Below are 25,488 nucleotides of genomic sequence, written 5' to 3' on the forward strand. Positions count from 1 at the left end.
GCTCTGGCTTCTCTTAGGTCTAGCTCAGAATATTTCTAATCTAACCTATCTGTGGTTTATGCTTTGGTTGACTGCCTGAACACTTGTAAAATAAATTGTTTTCCTGGTTTTTCCTTCCTCTCTGCTAGGGGTAAACTAGCCAGGCCAATGCTGGAGAGCTTACCTTAGTGAAAATGGGAGAACTGGCAGGCTAACCAACCCTGCAATTACCCAGGCCCAGAACCAGGGTTATGAGTTGGCCCACCCAAACATCCACTCCATCTGTGATCTGTGGGTGCACATGAAAGGGCTGGTCCTGCAGACTCAAAGCTTCAGGATCTCCATGACACAGGGCAAAAACAGGATATCCAAGAAGAGTCAGAATGAGGGCCCAGCATTGATAGTGTAGCAGAAACCAGAGAGCTCAAACTAGACCAATGACTCTGCAGTGAAAACTTGAAAGTAAAGATACATGGATAAAAGGGTTTACTGTGTGACTATTTTTTTCTCTTAAATTTTATTTTATTTTTGGGGAGAGGGGAGGTTGCAAGGGCAAGGGCGCATACGAAATGAATGGGATTGAGATGCATGATGTGAAAGGCACAGTGAGTAAATAAATAAAAAGAAAGTTAAAAAATTTCTGATCTTAAAAAAATTTCTGGACTAAAGAGCAAGAAAATTTTAATAGATAATATCTAAGCCCTATTACTAGGGTAACAGTTCCCTGAAAAGTAAGTTTACAATAATCCTTTTAAAAAGATTTTTAAAAATTAGTTGTATTTGTTTCTTAGGAGGTTTTGTGCCATGGCATGGGAGTAGAGATCACAGGAGACCTTGGGGGAAATATGTTTTCATCTACCACATGGGTCTTGGGGATGAAACCAAGGTCATTCAAGCTTGATGGCAAGCATCTTTACCTATTGAACCATCTCACTAAACCCCCAAAAGTGGTAGATAGTGGACTTGAGTCCTGTTAGAGCATTGTGTGCGTTCTAAGCAGCAGATTCATCTCTTCAGCCCCTTTAGTATCTTAAGTAAATCATACTCTTACTACACATGTATGGAAGAAGCAAAGCTACACTACTGTTTCAGAAACGAAAAGGAAACTAATGCAAGCCCATTACAGTTCTATAAAAGTCAGTGTTATGCCACAGTGCTTGGTAACAACTTTTTCTAGTTGCTTAGTTAACAGAGTATTATTTGCTGACAAGATAAAATACAGAGCTTTAATTTAACACAGTTAACTTTTACCTCTGTGCTAGTCATCTTTCCATTTTTGTGAAAAATACACGAGAAAAACAACTTTAAAGGAAGAAATCTTATTTTGACATAGAGTTTCAGAGATCTCAGTAGATGATCATTTGGCCCAGGAACTTTGGGTCTGTGGTAGAGTAGATCATATGCCAGAGAACTCATCATCTAACAGCTGCTTAACCTTGGTGGGCCAGGAAGCAAAAAGGGGAAAGGAACAAGGGTCTCAGTGTGTCCTTCCCTACAGCCAGTCCCACTTAGAAAGTTTCAGCTCTGAAGAGCGGCATCAACTGAAGACCAAGCGTTTAACATAGAAGCTTTTCGGACCAGTGTTATTTTCTGGAGATCATAGGGTTTAAGGCAACATCTTAGAGGCAGAAAGCTGGACTGTTAGGAGACAAAAGTTTCCTGTTTCTTGATCTAGGACTTCCTAGTCTCCAAAACTAGGGGAAATAAATCTGTTCGTTTACAAATTGCACGGTCTTGTGTTATGCTCTAGTAGCTACTTATACTATATGTGAATGAACAGTTGTTCAAATGAGAACAGAGATCAGAAGTTTAGGTACCATATTAGTTTTAAATTAAAAATAAAAACGAAGAAAATCCTTTAAGAACTCCTTCGTTTACTTTAAAAGAATCTAGCCTCCAGAAGCTGTTAATAATGCAGCCTTTGTGCTCCTGGCCCTGAACAGTTCAAAGGGAAGATTGGCAGTAGACTGAAGAGCTGGGTACTGACAGCGTAGGCACATAGTGGTTTCCTGTAAAGCCAGTGCCATCAGAGCTTCTGTAACTTAATGTTGACAAGCGATAGAAAGTCATCAGTGCCTGACTTTGAATAAGTAGAGGGGCAACCTTAGTTTTAAATGTTTTGCTGTCATACTTAAATACAGCATTTACTGCAGGTCAGGGACTGTTTGCTTATAATAAAGATGGGTGCTATTACTTCAAAGATTAGGCACAGAAGGTTTGATATCTTCCCAGAGGTCACAGACCTAGTTAGTATGTGACCAAACCTAGATCCAAATTAAGGACATTTGACTAGAATCCACACTTCCCTCCCTCCCCCTTCCCTCCCCACTTCCCTCCCTCCCTCTCCCCTCCCCCTCATTTTAAGACAGGGTCTTACTGTGTAGCATTGGCTGGCATGGAACTTGCTGTGTTGACTAGAATGTGTTGGAAGCCATTCCATTATAAAACGAAGTTCAGTCTGCCTCTGCCTCCAGAATGTTAGGGTTAAAAGTGTGTGCCATCATGGCCCACCAAAGCCTCACTCTTAAATCACAGTGCAGGGCATTGTAATATACTTTGTTAAACAACTTGTGTCCAGAATATATAAAGAGCTGCTAAGGAAGTAATTTAAAAAATGATCAAGTAGGGGATGGTGACACATTCTTTTAATTTCAGCACTCAGAAGGCAGAGGCAGGTGGATCTCTGTGAGTTTTAGGGCAGCTTGCTCTACATAGCTCATTCCAGGCTATTCAGGGCTACACACTGAGACCCTGTCTTTGAAAAGAGAGAGATGAAAAGATTTAAAAAGAAGATAACCACATGACCAAATGAAATGCTGTTAGCTTTCATTAATCTTAAGAAAAATAAAGCAAAAAAATGACAAATAGCCCTGTAATGTACACAGTACAGTAAGATTTAAAATATTGAAAACATCAGATATTAGGGATATAGAACACAAGCTGTCATTTTTTTGATGGAATATATAATTACAACTACTTTGGAAAACAATTTGTAAACTTTTTATATAGCTAACCATGCAGCTGTCTTGTGAACTAATAATTGCATTTCTCAGTAATTAAGAGACATAAAAGCATTGTTAATAACAGACTTGTATAGTCCCTGTCAGCTACATAGTGAGTTCTAGGCCAGCCTGGGTTACATAGGACCGTTTCAAAAACAGGATTAAAGAAAAAGAGATCTGTATATGAGCTTGATCATAACTTAAAACTGAAATGATCCAAGTTCCTCTCAGTGTAAGAAAGAGAAATGGTTCACCTAGGAGACTCTTCAGTAAAATTTACAAAATAAACTTCAGATACACTTAATGTAGTGAGTTAAAAAAGTATAATGATAATACTACTTGCTTCAAAGTATATGAAGGCTTATCATGGGCCAAGCTGTTTGCAAATTATAAATAAAAACAAAGAGGGACAGGGGGCTTCTTTGGTGTGGTAGAAGTATCTTAATTTCCATGATGGTTCTACATATCTTGTCCCTTTGGGCTTCTACAAGTTAAAGTGTAAATGAAATGAATTGTCATCAACAAGCATTTCTTTTTCACACTTTTGGAGGATGAGAAATTGAAGATGAAGTTGTCTGTTTGGGGTTCTTTTTCAAGACCATAGGTGGCTCCCTTCTAGCTGTGTCACCACATGGGAGAAAGAATGAGGTAGCTTTAAGAGTTCGTTTTCTAAAGCTGATCAAATCACGAGGGCTTTGCTTTCATGACCGAAATATTCCACTGCCTCATGCCTTCATCTTTGGGTTTAGATAGCAATGCATTCTGGAGGGACACAAACGCGTGTACCGAGCTGCACGTGTACATATCTATAAACTTAGGTGGTGCCTGTGTATTTAAAGTGGATGCATGCTACTGTGTATGAAGTTACCTCAATAAAAAATAAAGATTTGCATGGGAGGGCTTGAAGGGAGTAAAGGGAAGAAGGGAATTATGTAATTAGATTTTATAATTTTTAAAAATTAGAAAAATAATGAACAATAGAAGCTAGGGAAGAACTTTTGGACAAGTGCAGTACCATATGAACAGCTTAGAGCATGCAGAGATACATTAAAAGGTACAGAACTGTTGTGTAGACCATCAGCTGATACTTATAATTAGCCCCAGATCTAATTTGTATCCAGTATACTTTTCTAAGCTTGCATGGTTCATTATGCAGACTTAGAGATTATTTATTAATAATTAGTAAAAGTTTTAAAACTGAGTGAGGGCTTAAATGTCAGTTGTATAGGACACTTAATGCATTAAGTGACTATCCTAATTTTATATCAAAAGTCATTCATTTGGGGAGAGCATTTTGAAATGGAACTAGTCTCTTAAGAGTAGACTGGAGCAAAGATATATGGAAGGTTTCCACAGATATATTGGATTGATGACTAAACAGAATATTTATCCCTCTGTGATTTATAAAAATGATGTAGGCTCCCCATTCATTGGTAGAAGATTTTAAAAATGGGCTTCTAAGTCTAAGCATGCTTATTTCAACATTTTGTTTATATTGTATTCCAGAAAAGTTGGGGGTTTAGAAGCAATTAAATGAACTAAAATAAATACAGCAATATTTTGTCCTTGTAATGTTGCAGCAAATGAATTTAATATAGGCAAGGTGACAAATTCTCTTTTGGATCTATGATCACATATACAGCGTGATCCAGATATGGTCTATCTACCAAAATGATGAATTAAAATAGTCCTGTAGTCTTATTATGAGTTGAACCTTTAAAATAAAGAACAACCTTCTGTTTGTGGGTTTCCCCCTTTCAGTTAGTTTTTTCCCCCTATGGCTTATTATGGAAGTAAATAATAAACTTACTACTTGCTACATAGCAATTACTGTGGTATTTGGCTTCTCAAACAAAACTCGCTGGCTTTCTTGTTGTTTATGGAAAAGCTAATTCCTGATCTTTGTGTCTGTTTTAGTAATAGTTATGCACGAGTGCGAGCTGTGGTGATGACCAGAGATGACTCAAGTGGTGGATGGCTACCACTCGGAGGGAGCGGACTGAGCATCGTCACTGTCTTCAGAGTCCCTCATCAGGAAGAGAATGGCTGTGCAGACTTCTTTATCCGTGGAGAGAGACTCAGGGACAAAATGGTAATGATTAATAGAGCTATTGATGTAATTTTAGGATACTTTCTGAAGAAATGAATTATCTGTTTAAAATTTTGGTATATCATTTATGTCAGAGTTAATTTTGCCTGTGACTCAATGTTTATTTCTTGGGAGTTGTTTTTATGTTTATGTTAAAGACAATATGCACCTCTGTCTGTCTGGATCTGACAGTAATGTACACATCTTGCGTGGGGCTGCTGCTTTACTGTATAGATTAACTCCAGAATGTTCATGAATAGCTCTTCATCCTTCCCCACTTTGAGCCAAGGATCAGCAATCCCTAGTCTGAAGGACAGATTCAGGCATGCCACCTGTTCTTTTTATTTGTTTTTTAATTCAGACCATGAGCTGATGATGTTTTCTTGTCAGAGGGTGGGGTAGGGTTGTTGTTTTAAACATTTTCAATGGAGCTGATGATGGTGGCTCATACCTGTAACCTCAGTTGTTACTGAGGAGGATTATGATGTTTAAGGTCAGCCTGGAATACATAGTTCTATGCTATGCTGACCTACACAGTTAAAGACTTTTATCTCAAAAAGCAAGCATTAGTAAAGTCAAAGAATCATAATTTTGTGACTTTAAAAATTAAGTGGAATCAAATTTTAGCATCCATAAATAAATTCTTCACTTAAATTGTTTGCAATATGTATATGTTTTGCTTGCATATTTTTTGTTCATTACATGCATATATGGTGTCTTCAAAAACCAGAAGAGGGTATTGGGTCCCCTGGAACTAGAGTTACAGGTGGTTTTGAGCTGCATGTAAGTGCTGGAAATGGAACTCTTTGTCCTCTGAAAAAGCAGTCAGTGCTCTTAAGTACTGTGCCATCTCTTCAGCCCTGTACAGAGTGTCTTGACTTTGGCTGAAGCCATTGATTATTGTAACTGTTCTCACGCTATAAAGGCAGTTGAGTAGCAGCAACAGAGGCCTTAAGTGTGTGGCCTCTTAAAGAGAAACTTTGCTTACTTCTGCCTTAAACTCTTGGGATCTCAGGTTTTTTTCTATTCCCCATAATTTTTTTTTTTTTTATAAAAAGACATAAGATTATATACTGGCCAGTCTGAATCTCAACAAAATTATTTTTCACCTTTGTAGATGTTTTCTTACATTAAAATATTTTAAAATGACAATCTAGTTTTTGATGTTAGTTGTCCTTTTTTAGTTTCTGTGGACAGCTTATTCTCATTTTATCTGAGAACCAAAAACTACAGCGTACAAGTTGAGTAACATTAGTGTCATTTGTGTGTCAAGGAAAGAGCAAATGCATAGAAGCAAAATAGAAATAGTGTTGAAAATTTCTTAAGATACTTTAAAGTAACTAGAAATCATTTAAATTTGTTAGATAAGTTCATAAGCATATTTATATTTAGCCTTTGTTATTTCTGTCAGATGTTTGAGATGTAAATAATTCTTTTGTACAGGAACATTTTGAATGTTCTTTTTTTAGGCTGGGTTTTGGATTTCATAATTTTTTTTTACTGATGGATCATTTTAGTAACTTAGAAAGTTGCTAATCTTTGCTCAGATTTCTCCCATAGTTAGAATTATCCTATATCATCTTGAAATCCTCCCAAGACCACTGTTTTGTGGTTTTATAATTACTTCTTAATGGTACATATGACACAACGGATCACAGTTAACTAGAATATGTTTAGTTTTGAGGAAAACTCCAGTTAAATCAGAGGAAAATGGAATAAATTTAATATGTCACCTTATAAAGTTTAAAAGTGGTTCTTTGCACACATTTAGAATGGTGTCTGCATATTTTAAACGTGGAGATGCTAAATAGTGACCATAATGATGTTGCAAGTAGTTTTTCCTAGAGTATAATGTTTCTAATTTGATATCTGAGTATTTTTAAAAATAAGTTGTAGGTTAGAAACTGTGTAAAGAGGAAGGATATAAAATGTTTCTTCATGAATGTTTGGTAATAAATATTTTTTTAAAAAATACAAGGCAAATGTGGAATAAAATTTGGAGGAGAAATATTTTTAAGTAAGAGCATATCAATAGGAAAAGATGACCTAAATATAAGATAGTGTTTACTTAACGTTAACTAAGGAACCCAAACAGTATAATTTGAAGTGAGGTTGATTTGAGGTAGCTCAGGTTGATGGAGACAGTGAGTGGTCAGTATGTAGCTCTTCCATACAACTGCAAAAAATGAGCCTGGGATTCAGAAGACAGTCTTATTTTCAACAATAGGAAACGGAATGAGGAGAAAGGGAAAGAGGGAGAGCACACATATGCAAGCACAGAACTTCCTCCTGGGATAGAGGATCATTCATGATGGTTAGTGACTAAATGGGCTTTTCTGCCAGAAGTACTGACCTCAGGAATCAAAGCACCTGTTGTTTTACTTAACTGTTGACTGTTAGTGATGCAGGGACAATAAGCAGATCAAATGTTGGCCTGGAGGAGACATTGCATACAGTTGGAAGGTTGCAATGTTTGTTTCAGGGATTAGCTATAATGAAGCATTCTAGGTTGTGAGGACTTAGGCACAAAGATAGCAATAACTCATGGGTATGTCTTGAAAATATCAAAGTAGACAGTCTCAAGGCAAAGGAAGCCAGGAGCATTGAAAACAAGAGATAATAAGCCTTCTAAGATGAGAGTGTCAATTCTATGACTTATTTTGTTGATTGGTTTTAATTCTAGCGCTTCTATTTTCTCAAAGGCTCCCTGACTGCAAATCTGGAAATCCATAAAATTCTTTCCAAATTGATAATTGTTTTCTTTTAAAGGTTTTCCTAGTAAATAAACATTGTATTTTAATAGTTTTCTGTGTGATAAGTTGCTAGAAACTCTCCTATACTCTTTTGTGGACTGAATCTTAGCATTCAGTCCGTTTGATGAATTAAAGAAGTGAAGTTCTTGTTTTTTTAGACTCCTGAATGAACTTGCACCCTTTAAGAAAATAAATAATAGGAAAAGTTGCACATGGCCACGGCTGACCAAGACACATACAAGGTGTATTTAAGAATGTTTCCAAGAATTTAGAAACATTTACTTGATTTAAGAAAACCAGCCCCCTCCTTCCAAGTGATGAACAGAGCCTTGTTTTAACAGAAGACTGACTTCCAGACTTTGATTTGTGATTACTTGTTATGCTTCCTAAAACAAGGGAATTGTTTAGGGTGCTTTGAAAACAAGAACAAGGTTATAAAATAGCTACCAATGTAAACAGTGATTACAAATGTAATTTTGAAATGAAAAGAGGAAAGATGCTTGTTTTTAGTATGGGAAGTTGCTGAGGAGATCAAGGAATTATTTTTAGAATTAATGAGTAATTAGATTGTGGATAAAAAATTTATAAATGCTAAAATTTCACTAAAAGTTTTTCATTTCTTCAACAACAATGGTATTTATAAAAGTGGGGTTTTTGTTTGTTTTGGGCTTTTTTTTGTTTGTTTGTTTGTTTGCCTTCTATTAAGGACCAAGACAAAATTAGAATATTTCCTGGGAAGAAGATAATTATACACCAGTCACTTTGACCCTGACCCCCTTTCTATGTTAGGGAATCTTAAAACTCTGTATTGAACTTAGTAAAAGTACAGAACAAGAATTTTCCTGCTAAGCTTTCCCACGATACCTCTGAATTGCTTCACTGTCAAATGGCAGTACTGTAGGAGTATGCTCCACTAAAATCTAAAGGACTTCACTAGCTTTTACTTAGGGTTTGGCCTCCTTGGCAGTCCTGTCTCCTGAAAGACACTGTTGTGTGAACTGGAATATCACAGTTAGGAAGAGGGAGGAGTGGGAGTAGAGGTGTTGTGCTATTTCTGTGTGCTGCCCTCAGAAAATCACAGCCTCTGACTTCCACTTTCAGCTCAGACCTTCACAATTGCTCCCCAAAGAAGCTCTTCCGCCTCTGGGCCTTCTCATTCTTCCTGAGGGCTCTTTTGTTGTCTTGACCTTGGTTCTCTTTCCAACAGGTTCTTCTGATTTGGTTGATAGTCAGGGCTATTGGTTCCACTTGGGGCTCTGTAGTTTTGTATTTAAATTTTATGTCTATTCAATTACTTTGCCTGTAATTTTCTCCTAAGCTCACTAAATTCCTCTGTCTTTAGCATTTTTATTAATTTTTATCAGCAATGTTTTTTCCTATTTCGTAAATTATTTTCTCATCCATTCTGTGCTAGGCAATAAGTTGGTAAATTTTTGTATCAACTATAAAAGCAACATCATACAGCATGCCCATTTAATAACTACATATTAAAGCTTAGAATATATTGAGATTATATTTGGGTTCTATTTCTTTCTTCCAAACCCTCCTTTGTACTCCCCACTCTCCTTCTGATTTGTAGCATTTTTTATCAGTTGCTATTGCATAAATATATATATTCACATATACATGCTTATTCCTAAATATAACCTGTTGAATCCATATAATGTTACTTGTTTTAATTCTAAATTTTTAAAGGTGAGTTGTCCTTCCAACCATATAGCACATAATTTGTCAGCAGATGCTTGTGCCAAATTCAGTTAAAAGAATTGGTGTTGACAGAGGTTTCTGTCTGGCAGCCATTCAATCCTCAAAACACACAGAGATCAACATTAATTATAAACTGGTTGGCCTATTAGCTCAGGCTTCTTAATAGCTCTTATAACTTATATTAACCCATAATTCTTATCTGTTAGCCACTTGTCTTGGTACCTTTTATCAGTCAGGCATTCTCATCTTGCTGCCTCTGCATCTGGGTGGCAACTGCAGACTGAGTCTTTTCCCAGAATTCTCCTGTTCTTGTTGCTGGCCTCAATTTCCTGCCTTTGTACTGGCCAATCAGTGTTTTATTAAAGCAATATAACCCGTAAATCTTTACAGGGTACAAGATCATTGTCCCACAGCAAATTGGGATTATGAAAATGAATTAAGAAATCTCAGTTCTCACAGTATATACATTCTAATTAAAGTAAATATTAAACAACATGCTAGGTAATGCTGGAAGAAATGGTGTAGGAAGTTTTTCTGTCAGGAACTTGAGTAATACTCAAGAGTAGCCAATGACAGGTTGACTGAGAAGATTGGGTAACATTTGTGTGAAGATGATTTATATTTTAGTTTGTTTGTTGAGGTTTCCATATCTTGAGCATTCTTAAAGTAGAGTACAGTTATGGTGTTAGTTTTGGGTAGTATATTATATAAAATCTCAGACATTTTGGATTTGGTAAGTGGAATCAGAATATTTGTTAATAGTAGTCATTGATGTAGGGATGAACTGTGATATGTGATCTCTCCTGTTCAACCAGAGTTTCTTTCTTGATCTTTGTTGTCTTCCTCTGTATCTTTTTTACTTTGCCACAGAGAAGCCTCCTAATTTTATTGTCCAGTTTTACGTAGTTCTGTTTTTTTCAATAATTTTCCTATAGAGAATCTTATTATGTCAGAAGAAAATGATCTGGCCTTACCATTTTGTCTCATCTTAAATATCTTTGTCAAGGATGTCTTTCTCAAGGATAGACTATCAGGTATTTTCATGTTATTGCTTGAGTACCTATAGATTAGCTGAAGCAATGTATATTAAACTTCAGAATATGCCCACTCTTACAAGTATGAAACGAATGGCCCCAGGGTTAAGAGCTCTGGCTGCTCTTTCAGAGGACCCCACTTTGATGCCTAGAACCCACATGGCAGATCTCAGCCATCTGTAATTCCAGTTCCAGAAGAAATAGTGCTCTTTTCCTGACCTTAATGCCCTAGGCATGAGCACATCGATAGACATTCATGCACATAAAATAAGTATTTAAAAAATTTAATTAAAAAACACTGTAGAAAAGAAGGCTCTAAGTCCCCACGTCCATTTTGTTGCCACAATCTAAAAGTAGAGTACTTTGAGGAAGTCAGCTGTGCTATGAATAAATGGAATTGGGACAAATACCCGCAGTTTTCAACCAGTCCACCCTTTCCTGTGCATTTCAGGGCCAGTCCACCAATGGCAGAAGTATGTTTGTGAACACTCGTAAGTTTTGTTAGTTTCTTTCAAAAGTAGTTTTACAGCAGCTATTTCTTTAATGTGGCTGATGCCTCTTGAAGAGGAAAAACCCTGCCTCTTACCGTTACTGTTTGCTATGTTTTGGAGCCTTGTAATACTTGGTTCCTGAAATTTAGGATTGGGAGCTAGCTAGTTACCCTTTTGGCTGCCTTTATTTCCTCTTTCAGACAGCTTCACCTTTTGTACTTTGACCTTCCCTTAGCCCGTGCTTCACATATCTTAAAATTCAATTTTCTGTTTTAAATGATGATCATCAGTCTGTTCATTAGTTACTCAATTTCTTTGTATTCTACTACACTGAACTGATTTATACTGGCATGATGGGTCACACTTGTCAGTTAGGTTGGCTTCATCTTTCTCTTTAGTGCCCAATGCTAGTTCTTCATACTAGGCCTCTCATTCTGATGTGCTCTGTTTATTTTTTGAATAGTAGACTGTTTTCTTGTTTCACTGTTTGTGGTACTGGATATTGAACTTAAGATCTTATATTTATTAGGCAAAAACTTCACTACTGAGCTATACTTCTGTTAAGGCTATTAAAGTTCTGTAGCCGTCTTGATTTCTGAATTAGAGTCCAAATTTTTAATTGAAATTATTGGTGCTGCATGCTAGCTTTCTCTTACTTTTATTAGACTCTTAATTATAACCTGGCTATCCACTTTTAGTTGACTGGTTAATTAATATCACTCCTGTCTGTATTTAATCATTTACTGTTGTCTTTTCATGTGCTTGGCTTCCTGTTCAGACTGCCATAATACAGTGTTGCTTGGATGGCTTATGTTTTTTGCAGTTGTGGGTGTCACAGAGTCAGATCAAGGATGTTGCCTGCTTATGTTTCTAATGAGGGCACTTCCCTGTCGGGAGACTCTCTTCAAGTCCTCTGGCCTAGGGAGGAATGCTGGTATCTCTTCCATCAATGGGACACTTGCTTCATAACAATTTAGGCGCTGTGTGTCTAATCTCATTTGACGTTTGCCACTTCCTCACAGGCCCTGTCCTCAGAGAAAGCCACATTGGAGGTTAGAGCTGCAGCACAGGAATTTGCAGGGACTCAGTTAATTTACATGCAGCTTCCTGCTTAACTCTTAGTTGGTAGGTTTCTAGGCAAATGTACCTTCTTATATTATTGTAACTGTGTAGAGAGAGTTTGGTGTTCGCTGGCACCAGTTGTCCTCATTAGTTATTACTTTCTTGTAGAATGTGTTTTGTATTTACTTTGAGAAGTATGAATAGTTTCTCTTTAAGCCATAGGGGAATATATTCATTTAATCTTTTTCATATATACATAAAAATTGTCATCTTCTTTCTACCATTCTTGGAGTCTTTTAAAGTTCTTCCTGTAATTTTTTTTCTTAGATACTAAGTAGATCTTTCTGAATAACGCTAGGTATTATTAATAATTAAGGATCCCTGTTTTTTGGTGAATGTATAGACTTACAGGGTTTCTCTGTGGTTTTGGAGCCTGTCCTGGAACTAGCTCTTGTAGACCAGGCTGGTCTCGAACTCACAGAGATCCGCCTGCCTCTGCCTCCCAAGTGCTGGGATTAAAGGCATGTGCCACCACCGCCCGGCTGTATAGACTTTCTACTGTTGTACATAGAAGTATGATGTTGGCTGTTACCTGGAGAGATATCTTTTATTGTGGATGTAGCATTTTTGTCTTTCTCACGTGCCACCAGAATTTGGCATTAATTTTTATGAAATCTGGTTTAGAATGTGTCCCATAGATATTTTAATTTTATTAAACTAAATTTAGATTATTAATATTATAAAAATAATGTAAAGAGATCCTGTATGTATTCTCTACTTAGTTTCACCAATGAGGGGTAGCATTTTAAAAAGCTATATTATCATATTATATTAGAATATTCATGCAGACAACTACCTTTTGATTTCTGTATTAACCTTAGTCAATTTTTATTGTATTTAGATCTGTATAGTTTGATCACATAAATTAACATCTACAGGCACAGTACAAAGCAGCCAACCACTCCTCCTTCTTGTTATTTATAGCCACATACATACCACTCTTAGCCTGACAAGCACTGATTTGTTTGTTCTCTGGATCACTCCTATGATTTTTGTCATTTCCAAAGTGTTATAAAAGAGGAATTGTAAGTATGCAACCTTTTAGGATTGTCTGTTTTTTATTCAGTATAACTTGTTTTAAAAATCTTTTATTGTTAGTATTTTCTATTATAAGTATAGTTTTTTTAAATGTTAATCATTGACTAATGAAGAACTTCTACGTTGTTCTAGGGCCGTTTCATAGATAAGGCTACTGTGAGCATTTGTATAAATTTTACTGTACATTTATTTGTGCACATAACTTTTTTTTCTAGAATAATCAAAATAGAGTTTGCTAGATTATGTGATAGTAATTTGTTTAATGATGTAAGAAGCTGCTAGACTTGTCCTGAAAGTGGCTGTGCTGTGATACATTTGCTCAAGAGGTACCTAAATGTTCACGACATTCTTATTCAGCATTTCATGGGCTCACTTTTCAGTGTTGGTAATTAGGCATGTAACGAAAAGTCAAAGTCATTGTAGCTTTAATGTGCATTTCCCTGGTAGCTAATCGTATCCTTTCTTGGTGAGATATTTGTTGTCATTTGCCCATTTCCTCACTAGGATACTTTCTTTCTGTTGAGGCTCCAGTGCTAATTCTATTCTGGATGGTAGTTCTTGGTGGAACAATGTGCTGTGTACATGTTTTCTCCCAGTCCTTAGTTTTCTTTTTCATTCTTTAATAGGCTCTTATAGAGCTTTAAGTTTTACTAAAGTTCATTTATCTGTTTTTCTTTTAGTAGACTACTGTTTTAGTGTCAAATCCATAAACTGTTCTATTGTCTGTTATTTCTGATGCTATATTTTATAATTTGTCATACACATGTTATAGTTTTGTATTTTATATTTAAACCCATTTTAGACTAATTTTTAGTTACTATTAAAGTTCAGCTAAGATTCTCTGTCTTTGGGCTGATTGATTGTATTTCTCTGCAGCATTTGTTGAAAAGTTTGTCCTTCCTCCTTGAATCACCTTTCTGTCTTCCTTTAAGATGGTTCTGTAGGTTCTCTCTTGTTCTCCTACTTTGACAGTTTTCCTGCAGATGCTGTATCCCATGCTCCTGTGCTGTGTATTAGCACAGATACCTAGGAGAGGGAGTCCTCCCACTGGGTCTTGTCTCTTCAAGATTGTTGTAGGTCCACAGTCTTTCCCTTCTATAGAAAGTCGAAGTGCTGGTCTTGCCTCTGTCTGCAGGAAGACCATGGGGCCTTGGCAGGAATGCATTTATGATGAGTCATCTAATCTCTTTGTTTAGATCTCTAAATTCTTAAACTAAAAAAAGTGTATTCATTTTGTACTTTTGACATTAAGTTCTTTTGTTTTCTGGTTTTCTTATCTGCCAAGATTTTTATGTTGCAAACTCCTTTTAAATATTCTGCTTTGGTTACCCCACATAGGATCCATCCCCCCTGCTTCCTTCCCCCTCCTCACTCCTGTTCTCCTGAAACCTAGGCCATTATGTATACAAAACTGTTCCCTCATGTACAGCCCTCCACTCTTATATGTAGTTATTTCCTTGTCTGATTCTCATGCTGATTTCCTTGATTCATTAGCTGTTTAGAAGTAGAGAATCGAGTTATTTTTGCTTTTTTTATTCTAGAGAATACAGTGTGATTCTTTTGCCAAGATATATTTTATATTGTGAGTAAATTCATTTAAATGTTACACATCTTAAAGACCATCTTTCATTATAATTAATATCTATTTAACCTTAACAGAATAAGAATACATTTTTACTTCCTAACTTAAGTATACTTGCTAATGATTGAGTTAAAAAAATACTAATGTGATTTTAAAATACAGCTCTTTTACTTTATCTTTGATAACTAACCACATTCTAAGTGGATCAATCACAAATTACTTTAGGAAATTCTTGTTCAAATACTTCAAGAAAGTATTTTTATAGTTATTTTTGATTTAATATTATATTAATATGTACAATAACTTTATATTTTATTAACTTAGGATAAGATTTTTCTCTTGGGTAGAAATGAGAATAAGGCTACTTGTATGTATGTGTGTATTTGTATTCTTGTGTGAATTTCTGTCTCACTAACTCATTAATGTTCTTTAATGTTATCATGGGGACCTGGTGAAATTCGCCCATTTCCTAAACTACTTTATCCTGGAAAAATTTTCGAGTTATGAATTAAAATTAGGGAGAGATATATTTGAAGCATACAGTCCCCCCCCCCCCATAGTGTACAGGTACACACATCCCAAGACACATTTGTGGCGGTCAGACAACATTTTTTTTTTTTTTTTTGCCTTCGACCTTTTTTGAGACAGGTTGTCTTAATAGTTTGCCTTTGACTATGTTGAGCTCGCAAGTCCAAGAGCTTCTAGGAATTCTACCTCTGCTTCCTTCTCACAGTAGGTACACGGCATTGCAGATGTGCACTGCCATGCTCATCTTTATGTAGGTTTCGGAGACATTCTACTCAGGGACTCCTCACATTTGTGCCACAGACACTGTGTCTGACCCATGGAGCCAGCTCCTGGCCTTGCTTTTCAACTATAACTGCATTTATGAATGGCAAAATAAGCAAACCATACTGCTTCTGGTTTTAAACATATTTTTATTATGTGTGGCAGTTGCATTTAGGATCATTTTAATGGGACTTGGAATTATTCATTTCTTGTATACAGGATCTTCTCTTATAAAGAAGCTCCAATAATTATAAATAGAGTTCTCCCCTGCTCTTCTTTCTCCTCCTCCTCCCTCAGTTAATGTTATTTTAAGTCAAATGTGAAACAGCTTTGTAATTTATGTGACTTAAATGGAAAAGAAGTTATTTAATTCAGACATGGAGTTTGAGATTTATGTAACTATTGTTTGATACAACATGTTCTCTGTGACATAGATTTAAGATTATCCACAAAGGCTTTGGTTGGGTGGTAGTGGTAATTAATAAGTAACTTGTCTTTCTGTCCCACTGACTGCTCTTAAACCCTCAGTAGCTACCACTGTTGTAGCCGTAAAGAGTATCTTTCTGCTACATTAAATGTATTGTATAATATCAGCAAGTTAATCCCTAGTATATAGGCAAAAACAAATTGAGTTCTTTCTGATTCATAATTTGTTGGTATGTTACCCTTGTACCTGTTGTGTATTGCATGAGTTCAGTGTTTGCACTTTTTTATATATCCCCAAGAACTCAGTGTTTTCCTTTTTTATATATCTCCAAGAAGATAGCATTTGGAAACTAGTGGTGGATAGTAGTATAGATCACATTGAGATCTTAATCTAAAAGGAAACAGTTGGAAAGTATTAATTTTAGGAAATCTAACAGAAGAACTAACTCAGTAATATTTTCAGGCATTAAGATTTAGTGACATGCTACATAATATCTAGAAGCAAACTTTTTTTTGTTCTTCCTGTTTTCAAACAATTCAGTTTACCATTTTCTAAAATACTGCATTTACTATATTTATGAATGAGTACAAGTGTTACAGTGATTAACACCTATACAGTATTTATTCTTGAGTTCTATAACTTAAATTTGGGTCTTATATTTCTGTTTCTGAAAAATAGTTGTATAACAAATAGTAAATCAGCATAGATACTTTCCCACACATGTAGCCATCAGCAAAACCCTAGCACTAAGTTAACAAGACTTGCTATCAAACAGACATCAGTCCCAGTGCTTTGATGATAAAGGTTTAACAACTACTTTCATATGGGACAGAGGTATAGTATTTACATACTTCTGCCTCATCTGACTTCACTCTACCAGTGTCATTGAATATAATGTTTGAAAAAAATGAGGAGCAGGGCAGGGACTACCCTATACTGGATGACATGAAGCATAGCAGTAATTGGAGTAATTTATTTCACTATAAGGTTTTATTATTAAATGTTTAATAATGACTTCCAAAATTTCAAAACATTTGTCCACTGGGCTCTACAGAACTTGTAAAAGCCAACTGTAGCCTGGTATAACCTAATGCAGTGGGTGGAGATCTGGAAAACACATAAAGCCTGCAAGTTTTTGAAGAAACTGTACACATGTGTATTTTTCTGAGGAAGGATGTTTGTTAGATATGTAAGGTTGCTTCTGTGTTGTAAGGATTAGGGGATAGCCAAACATAGATGCAGTTTATAGACTTAGCGAAAGGAGGTGTTTAAAAATACCCAATTTGAAATTACAACGTCAGAAACTTTATCAGACTATATCTTGTCTAGAGGTCAGGAAGGGCTTTTCTTATGAATGTTTGTATGAATTGGAATCTTTGCAAGGTACGGGTTGAGTAATAAAGTTATAGGCAAAGGAAGTGACCTGTGGTACACCATCTCTGGGACTGTCTCTCCAGAGTCTTTGTCAGATATGTAAAGGGAGCAGAAAGCAGAGCAGGAAATGAGAATGGAGTAGGCAGTCAGATGGGTGGAGTGGGACCATCTCTGGGCTGCAGTCAGCCATCGTTAGGATTTTAGTTTTGATCCTAGCTTTGGGAAGACTGTAAAGGTTAAAACAAAAGTATACTTTATATTTTTTTTAGAAAGAAAGAAAGAAAAGAAAGAAAGAAAGAAAATATTTCACATACAGAGTAGTTGCCCTGACTGAGGGGATTGTTAGCAGTGTGTGGAAAAGGTATGCCAGTGAAGGTGATAGCCGGAGTAGCAGGCATGGTGTTTTTGAGCATGTAGTGTGTGTGTGTGTGTGTGTGTGTGTGTGTGTGTGTGTGTGTGTACACATATCACATGTTGCCCTGAGGTCAAAAATTCGGCAAGAAAAAAGCTGAGTCCAAGTCCTTGTAGCATTTCTAGTCTTAGCACTAGGAATAAACAGACTAGGAAGCAAAGTGGTTTGAAGTCATTACGACTAGTGTGAAGAAATAAAGTAGGTATGTGATCTGAATGCTGCTTAGGTGGTTCTTAACTGGTTTCTTTTAGCCTTATAGAGTAATCTTAACGTGTATTTTTTCTCTTTTGTATAGTGATAATGATAGCAAATGTGATAGAAAGTTGTCTGAACATCTTGGTAGAAAAAGGCTCCCATATTAAAGATAATATAGTGTTTGATCCTAGAATGAACCCTATACTAGAAGTTTTTAAAATGTTATTATCAGACAAAATTAGAATATGAACTAAAAAAAGAGTATCTCCATGTTAACTTTGATCACTCACTGTGTTACATACAAGAACAGTCTTAAGGAAGACATCCAAGTATTAAAGAGCAATGGGGCATCAAATAATTACCTCCTTGGTACAGTTCAGAATAAAATAAGCAAAAATGTTGGACTAGAAATGTAGCTCAATGGTAGACCACTTGCCTATCATGTGTGAGGCCCTAAATGCAATTCTCAGCACTGCAAAAATAGACAAACAGAAATTAAATAAAATAAAAATTGTATACATTAGGATGTATAGAGTGGATATTAAAAATAGATAACCCAAGTAAAAGGGAGGAAGTCATTTTACCTATTTTGTTACTTCCCTGAACCATTTCAGAAAAAATAAAATATGAAGAAACAAAGCTGCATTATCCCACAAATTACATGAAATTTTCATTCATAATTATAGGATGTATTTAATGTTGTTATTTTCAAAGGAAGCTAGAACTTTGAGAAGTTAGCAACCCAGTGCCAAGCATGGTAGCACACGCCTTTAGTCCCAGCACTTGGGAGGCAGAGGCAGGCCGTCTGTGAGCTTGAGGCCAGCCTGGTCTGCCTAGGAAGTTTCAGTCCAGTCATACATACTCAGTGAGACCTTGTCACAAAGGGGGAAAAGTTTTATAACCAATAACCAAGCTACTAAAATGGCAAGTAAGTATTAGATCTGTTTCTGTAATGGGTCTCTCTTTTTTTTTTTTATAATTTATTTATTTATTATGTATACAATATTCTGTCTGTATGCCTGAAGGCCAGAAGAGGGCGCCAGACCTCTTTACAGATGGTTGTGAGCCACCATGTGGTTGCTGGGAATTGAACTCAGGACCTTTGGAAGAGCAGGCAATGCTCTTAACCACTGAGCCATCTCTCCAGCCCTGTAATGGGTCTCTTAAGAAAGTAGAAGAGGAATGGCTGGAAGATGTAATTAATGGTGGAGCGCTTGTTAGATACCAGAAACAAAAGGAGAAAGGGGGAGAGTGGTTTTTAAAAGTCATATTGTTATTACCACTTCTGCTGTGTCTCTTTTCCCAGGCTCTCTCAAAAACAATTTTAAGTATATTCTATTAGAAATTTTGTATGCAGAATAAGTGTTTATTCTTTTAAATGATAGCATAATCCACATTCTGTTTACAATCTCAGTCCCTTTATTAAGTTGACTTTGTGAAGATTACATTCAGTAGCTCATTTTATTTAAAAACGCTCGTTGTATTTATAGTCCTCAGTGTTTATGTCAAAGCTACATTAGATGCATTTTGTGTGTTCATTAACTTTGGCACCTGACTTTTGGCAGGTGGTTTTGGAGTGTATGCTTAAAAAAGACCTCGTTTATAATAAGGTCACTCCCACATTTCACCACTGGAAGATCGACGACAAGAAGTTCGGCCTTACCTTTCAAAGTCCTGCTGATGCCAGGGCTTTTGACCGAGGCATTCGAAGAGCTATAGAGGATATTTCTCAAGGTAGGGTGTTTTTGTTTTTGTAATTTTCTGAATGTTTACACCTTATATATAGATTGTAGTAAATGTTTATTCTTTCTTTGATGTTGACCTAAAGTAGTTGTGTCCTTTAATCAAGTAAGGTTGTCTGTTAACGTGCCCACACTTTGAAAGGACATAGCAAGTAAAGAGTAATGAGTAATGAGAAGGCTGCTTGGCTTCTTTATGTTTGTACAGTCGCATTTGATACCATGTGAAGGTGGTGTTGTGAAGAGCCTGTCAGCAGTGTGTGTCCTGGAATATTATTACACTCTTTTCTCTTTAATGAGATAGAAAGAAACCTTGTAATATTCATATATATATATTCTAGATACTCAGTTATAAAACTCTGTGGTCTTCTTGAGATTTGGCAGAGGCCGCAATCTCATCTGTCCCCTTTAATATCTTACCAGTTTGTTAAATGATGGTCAGCCCCAAACGTGGAGATTCTAAATGGAAAATGTATTTTCCCATAGTTCTGATGTGTGTTTGCTTAAGCAAAAGAAGATGATATTTAACCCCATCTCTTCCCATAGGAGATAATAACCAATATTTTTTTTTTCTAATTGAGAAGGATAAAACCTTTAATAATACAAAAACGTCAGTGTGGTCAAACGTGACTGTTAGCCCTGTGCTCAGGGACAGAGGCAGGGGATTGAGAGCTCAAGCTCTTCCTGGGTTGGGCTGTATAATGAGACTGTGTCTGGAAAAGCAAGCAGACAGAAAGTAGGAAGTGCAAGGTGGTAATTTAAAGGAATTTGAAGATATAAACTACTTAGGAGAAAGCTAGAGATGAGCTTGAAAATGCTTAATACTGAGTATGTTTTGATAAGTGTGTGAAGCTGGTTCATTTTGGCATATTTTCTAAAGCTGCCCAGTTGATTCTAATTGTTTGCCTAAATTTTATAAAACAAATAATTTAAAGAGAAAAATCATTATTCATAACTCATCAGATTAAAGTAATATATTTTGTTTTGAGCTGATTTTTTTAAACCTGTATGAATACAGGTTTAAATGCCCTTGTACGAGAATACTTCTTTTTGTAAGATGGAGTAAGTGAGGTTCACAATGTTGTGCCAGTTTATGTTTAAGGAGGAAATGCTCACTTGCCTCACCAGGTTACTGTTGCTGTATTCATCCTGTCTTGTTAAAAATTTAATATCCTCCTCATCAAAGTTCTCTAAACTTACTAAATTTCTGTTACTTTTTTTATCCCAAAAAATAAACTACTTTTTACAAGGACCACATTTCTTTTCATCTCATGCCTGCTTCATGCTAGCTATGTCTAGAACATAAGTGACGTGTACTCTACTACTGCATGTCATTCTGTATTAATTTATTGTAACTAAAGACACTCAACACCATAAAAGCCTAAACAGACATGGGTATGCACAAGTTAATCAGTGGAGCCTTGACTCTCCATAGTAAGTCAAGTTTGACTTCTTTTTTAACTTGAACAACTAAAATCTTGGTTTTGGATGCTTGTGTTTCCTGGATCAGACTATTTAAATACTGAATTAATCACATTTTGACATCACTTAAACAACCAGAGAAATATAACATAACAAGTCTGCTTAGCTATAAAAGAAAGTAAATGGAAATTTGCCAAGAGATGATGGAAGAAGTCATTTTATTATTCTAACAGGAACAAATACAAGTGTCTGGTATTTGAATCTGTAACCAGGCAACCCAGAAATGAATCTCTGATCTTTATAATGATATTGTCAACCTTTAATGTGTAAATCTAAGGGGAGATATATATATATATATATATATATATATATATATATATATATATATATATATATATATATGCTTTATTAACTTTGACCTCTTATTTTAGGGTGCCCAGCATCAAAAAATGAGGCTGAAGGAGGAGAAGACGATTTACAAGTAAGTAGTTTGGCTTGAAAGGTGTTTCAAAACATAAACCTGTTTAGAAAATCATTAGAATTCATGTTAACAACCCACAAATTTCAAAGATAATATTATTTACCTAGGTCTTCCTGATTAAAGGGAACCACTGCCTAGAGAGTTTTATTTTGTATAAGGAATTGGCTCATAAAGTTGTAGAGATCTGAAGTCTGAAGCGGGCAGGCTGGCATGATGGAAGCTGGTCAGATTTATTCTGCAGCATTGAGCTGGATTTTCAGACCCCCTAGTCCTTTCTCTGCAGGACATCATCTCACACACTGGGGGGAATCTCCTTTACTCATTTGATTGATTTAAATGTAACTTGTACAACAGAAGAACACTCCATTGAAAAAATTTGACTTAATGGTACTTTTAAGTTTGTAGAGATTATTTACTTTTGTACATCTATGTTGTTCCCAAATTTCTGACTCAATTTATGTTGTGAAGTTGTTTAAGCTGCTGAGTTTTGTGGAGATGTCTTTTATAGCAAACAGTTGTGTGAACAGAGACACTAACTTCCTTAACATGAGTAGAGAGTCCTTATTTATATTTTATGTGTGTGGATGTTTGAGCACCATATGCAAGCAATGCCAGAAGAGGGAGTCAGATGCATTGGAACTGAAGTCACAGGTGGTTGTGAGTCTCCATCTAGGTGCTTGGAATAGGATGTCTCCCTCCACACCAGGTCCTCTGGAAGAATAGAGTAACCATTATTTTTTTCTCCTCTCCCCCCACTAATTACACTATTCTAAGGTCTATCCAGGATTAAAACTGCGAAAGAGAATTCTTAAATTTACTCTAATGCTCTATAGTTTATCTAGTGACAGATACGCCAGAGTTTTGGAGAAGTGATTGGGTATGTGGGAGATTGTGGGGGGGGGGAGGGAGAGGGAGAGCAATAGGGAGCATGCACCTCAGTACACTTGTAGAAGTCAGAGGACAACTTTTGGAAGTCATTCCTTCCATCATGTGGGTTCTAAGGGTTGAACTCAGGTCATCAGAATTGGAGGCAAGAGCTTTTACCCACTGAACCATTCATTTCATTAGCCCGTGTGTTGCTTTTTGACCGTCATTTATAAAGACAGCTAGAATATAGTTTAAAAGCATAGCATATAACCTGTTTAATTTTTTTCAGCTTAGTAGAAGTAAAAACTTGTCAAATTTGAAAGGATTAAATGTTAGAGCAGAAATCTCATTTTGAATATTCATTAATTTATCCACAGAGAATAAGATCCCATTCTTTGCCATAATTGTTAGATAGAAAGTATTTGGTGGCAGAATACCTTTCTGTTCTCATCAATTTAGTGTCTTTATCATTTGCCGTGAGCTACCAGGGAGAATTTACTTCTTTCTCAACCGTCTTTGAATAGTTTGAGAACAGGTCCATTATTTTGGTTTAAAATCTCATCTTGTTCATGTTTGACTTGTGGTGTCTTTTATAGCCGTGATCACAAACATTGTTGTTACTAGGTGGTGGTGGCGCACCCCTATAATCCCAGCATTTAGGAGGCAGAGGCAGGTGGATCTCTGTGAGTTCGAGGCCAGCCTGGTCTACAAAGCGAGTTTCAGGACAGGCTCCAAAGCTACAGAAAAACCCTGTCTTAAAAAAACCAAAAAAGAAAGAGAGAAAAAAGGATTTACTGCTCTTTGTCTCAAGACTGTATCTACAAACAGTAAAGAATCTCTACAAACTTAAAAGTACCTTGAGGCCAAATTAACTTTTCATTGGAATGTTCTTCTGCTATCTAAGCCAGGACACGGACTGGTTTTTCTGTGGTATATTTTCTGCAGATATGTCTTGACATTCCTTCTTTCTTTACTATTTCATCACAGTTATTTCATTGAGGTTGCTTAAGTAGAATATTATATACTAATGGTGTTTTAGACAAAACTCTCTGAAAAGTGCAGGATTAAAAACCTAAGGGAACCATGGGAGGCAGGATTAAAAACTTAAGGGGATCATGGGAAGCATTAGCGCTAGATAGCAAGAGACTGACAGGTCTATGTTAGTACAAGGCCAGTCTAGATGACATAATGAGTTCCACAACAGCCAGGGCTACATATTTAGTGAGACCCTGTCTTCAGAGAAAAAGGTGTATCTGAGGGGATTAGTTTATTCTTAATCAAAAATTTCCCTGAGAGGATCTGTTGACTAGAATAGGAATTGATTGCAGCTCATTTCTAAAATGAGCTGGTACTATAAACATGTTTGTAATTATGTTAGGGCAAAAGAATTATGGACCTTTTTTTGTACTTTATAAGGTCACAAAATCTGAGCATACAATTTCAACTACTATATGTATATATACTTAATAATTAAGGTTTTGTCTTGTCGAATATCGTCCAGCCACGCATTATTCAAAGCTAATTTGTGATAACTTCAAGGATAAAATTCTTGAGCAAGTACAATATAGTGTACTTGTTTGTTTATCAGATAAAATTAAACTTTGCAGTGCATTCCTGTGGACCGTGTAGTCACTTAGGAGGATGCTCTGAGGATTCTGGTTCTCATCCATGCCGTGATAGCATGTGTCCAGTTTCTTACAGCCTTGGTAGCTGGGGCTTTTAGTAAGACTTTGAGTATAAAAATAAAAGTCTTAATGAAAAATGGTGGGCCAGAGTCTGAAAAGATCAGTTTGAATCACACTAACATGAGATAGGGCTTTCAGGAAGACAGTGGGTATAGAGAAGAGAAAATAGATTGGAAAGTGGATGGGAAGGTCACATGTTTACAAAGTCATTTTATAGACATAGAGAGTTGCTCGGCATCAATCTAGAAATCTCAGGCAAAGGTGAAGAATATTGTAATGCATTATATTAGGTGAGAGGGAAAAGATACATTACACTTTTTAAAAAGTGACTGGTTTACTGGTAGAGTATATTTGTATTATTTTAAAAATTAAGATTTTTTTTATCAAAAGTAAGGGTAAACGCTTAGTCCTTTTTTTAAAAAAGAAATTAACAGCATAAAAATAAACTTTTCTTGGTTCAGAATTGTCTGAAATGTTAGTTTGATTTTCATAATAGTATAAGTAATAACATGCTTTATTATACATCATATGGATAGCACTTTCAAACACTGGTCATTTCTCATCTAAATGATTCCTTAGTTATTTTATTGGCTGAGACCCATTTAAATGTATCCTTATAAATTGTTCAGTTATTGCTCTACTCACGGAAGCACAGAATGCTAGCCACGTCAGCATAGTAGTACCGTTTTTGTTTTTTGTTTTGTTTTGTTTTGTTCAGATACATATTTTAAGTAAAGCTTGTTGTTTTGGACAAAAAAGTTTTGTTGCTTCCTTGCTGTGCTACAGATGGAACCCAGGGCATTGCTCATGCTAAGTGAGTGCTGGTATCCTAAGCTACATGCCCAGCTTTCATTTAGAATTACTAAACGATTTCTCAGTTAGACTGTATTTTAGTAAAAGAAGTTATTGTTAAAGATATCATTACCTTATCTTTTGTTGATGCAACTAATGCTTATTTAAATTTCTATCTTATGGAGCTGGAGAGATGGCTCAGTGGTTAAGAGCATTGCCTGCTCTTCCAAAGGTCCTGAGTTCAGTTCCCAGCAACCACATGGTGGCTCACAACCATCTGTAATGAGGTCTGTTGCCCTCTTCTGGCCTGCAGGCATACACACAGAATACTGTATACATAATAAATAAATAAATGTTTAAAAAAAAATAAATAAATTTCTATCTTATGAGTATCCCAGCCAGCTCTAAGACTGATACTATACTCAATTTATAGTAAAAAGTTGGTTGAACATTTTAATTTACATCCTATTTTAATGAGTGAATCAAAGCTTCTAAGGTCCTTTTTCTT

General features: G+C 36.0%; 1 protein-coding gene across 1 annotated transcript in view; it reads left to right on the forward strand.

Moving 5' to 3' along the window:
* Positions 1–25,488, forward strand: part of Spred1 (sprouty related EVH1 domain containing 1) — a 76,569-nt gene that overhangs the window by 36,881 nt on the left and 14,200 nt on the right. Inside the window, exons 2-4 of the mRNA XM_041678801.1 lie at positions 4,899–5,073; positions 19,560–19,728; positions 21,587–21,636. Of these exons, the coding sequence (XP_041534735.1) occupies positions 4,899–5,073; positions 19,560–19,728; positions 21,587–21,636 (394 nt within the window). The remainder of the gene's footprint in view (positions 1–4,898; positions 5,074–19,559; positions 19,729–21,586; positions 21,637–25,488) is intronic.

The sequence above is a fragment of the Microtus oregoni genome, unplaced genomic scaffold (genome assembly GCF_018167655.1).
Source record: "Microtus oregoni isolate MIOR12 unplaced genomic scaffold, Mior012 000031F_ref0000149, whole genome shotgun sequence".
Lineage (NCBI taxonomy): Eukaryota > Metazoa > Chordata > Mammalia > Rodentia > Cricetidae > Microtus > Microtus oregoni.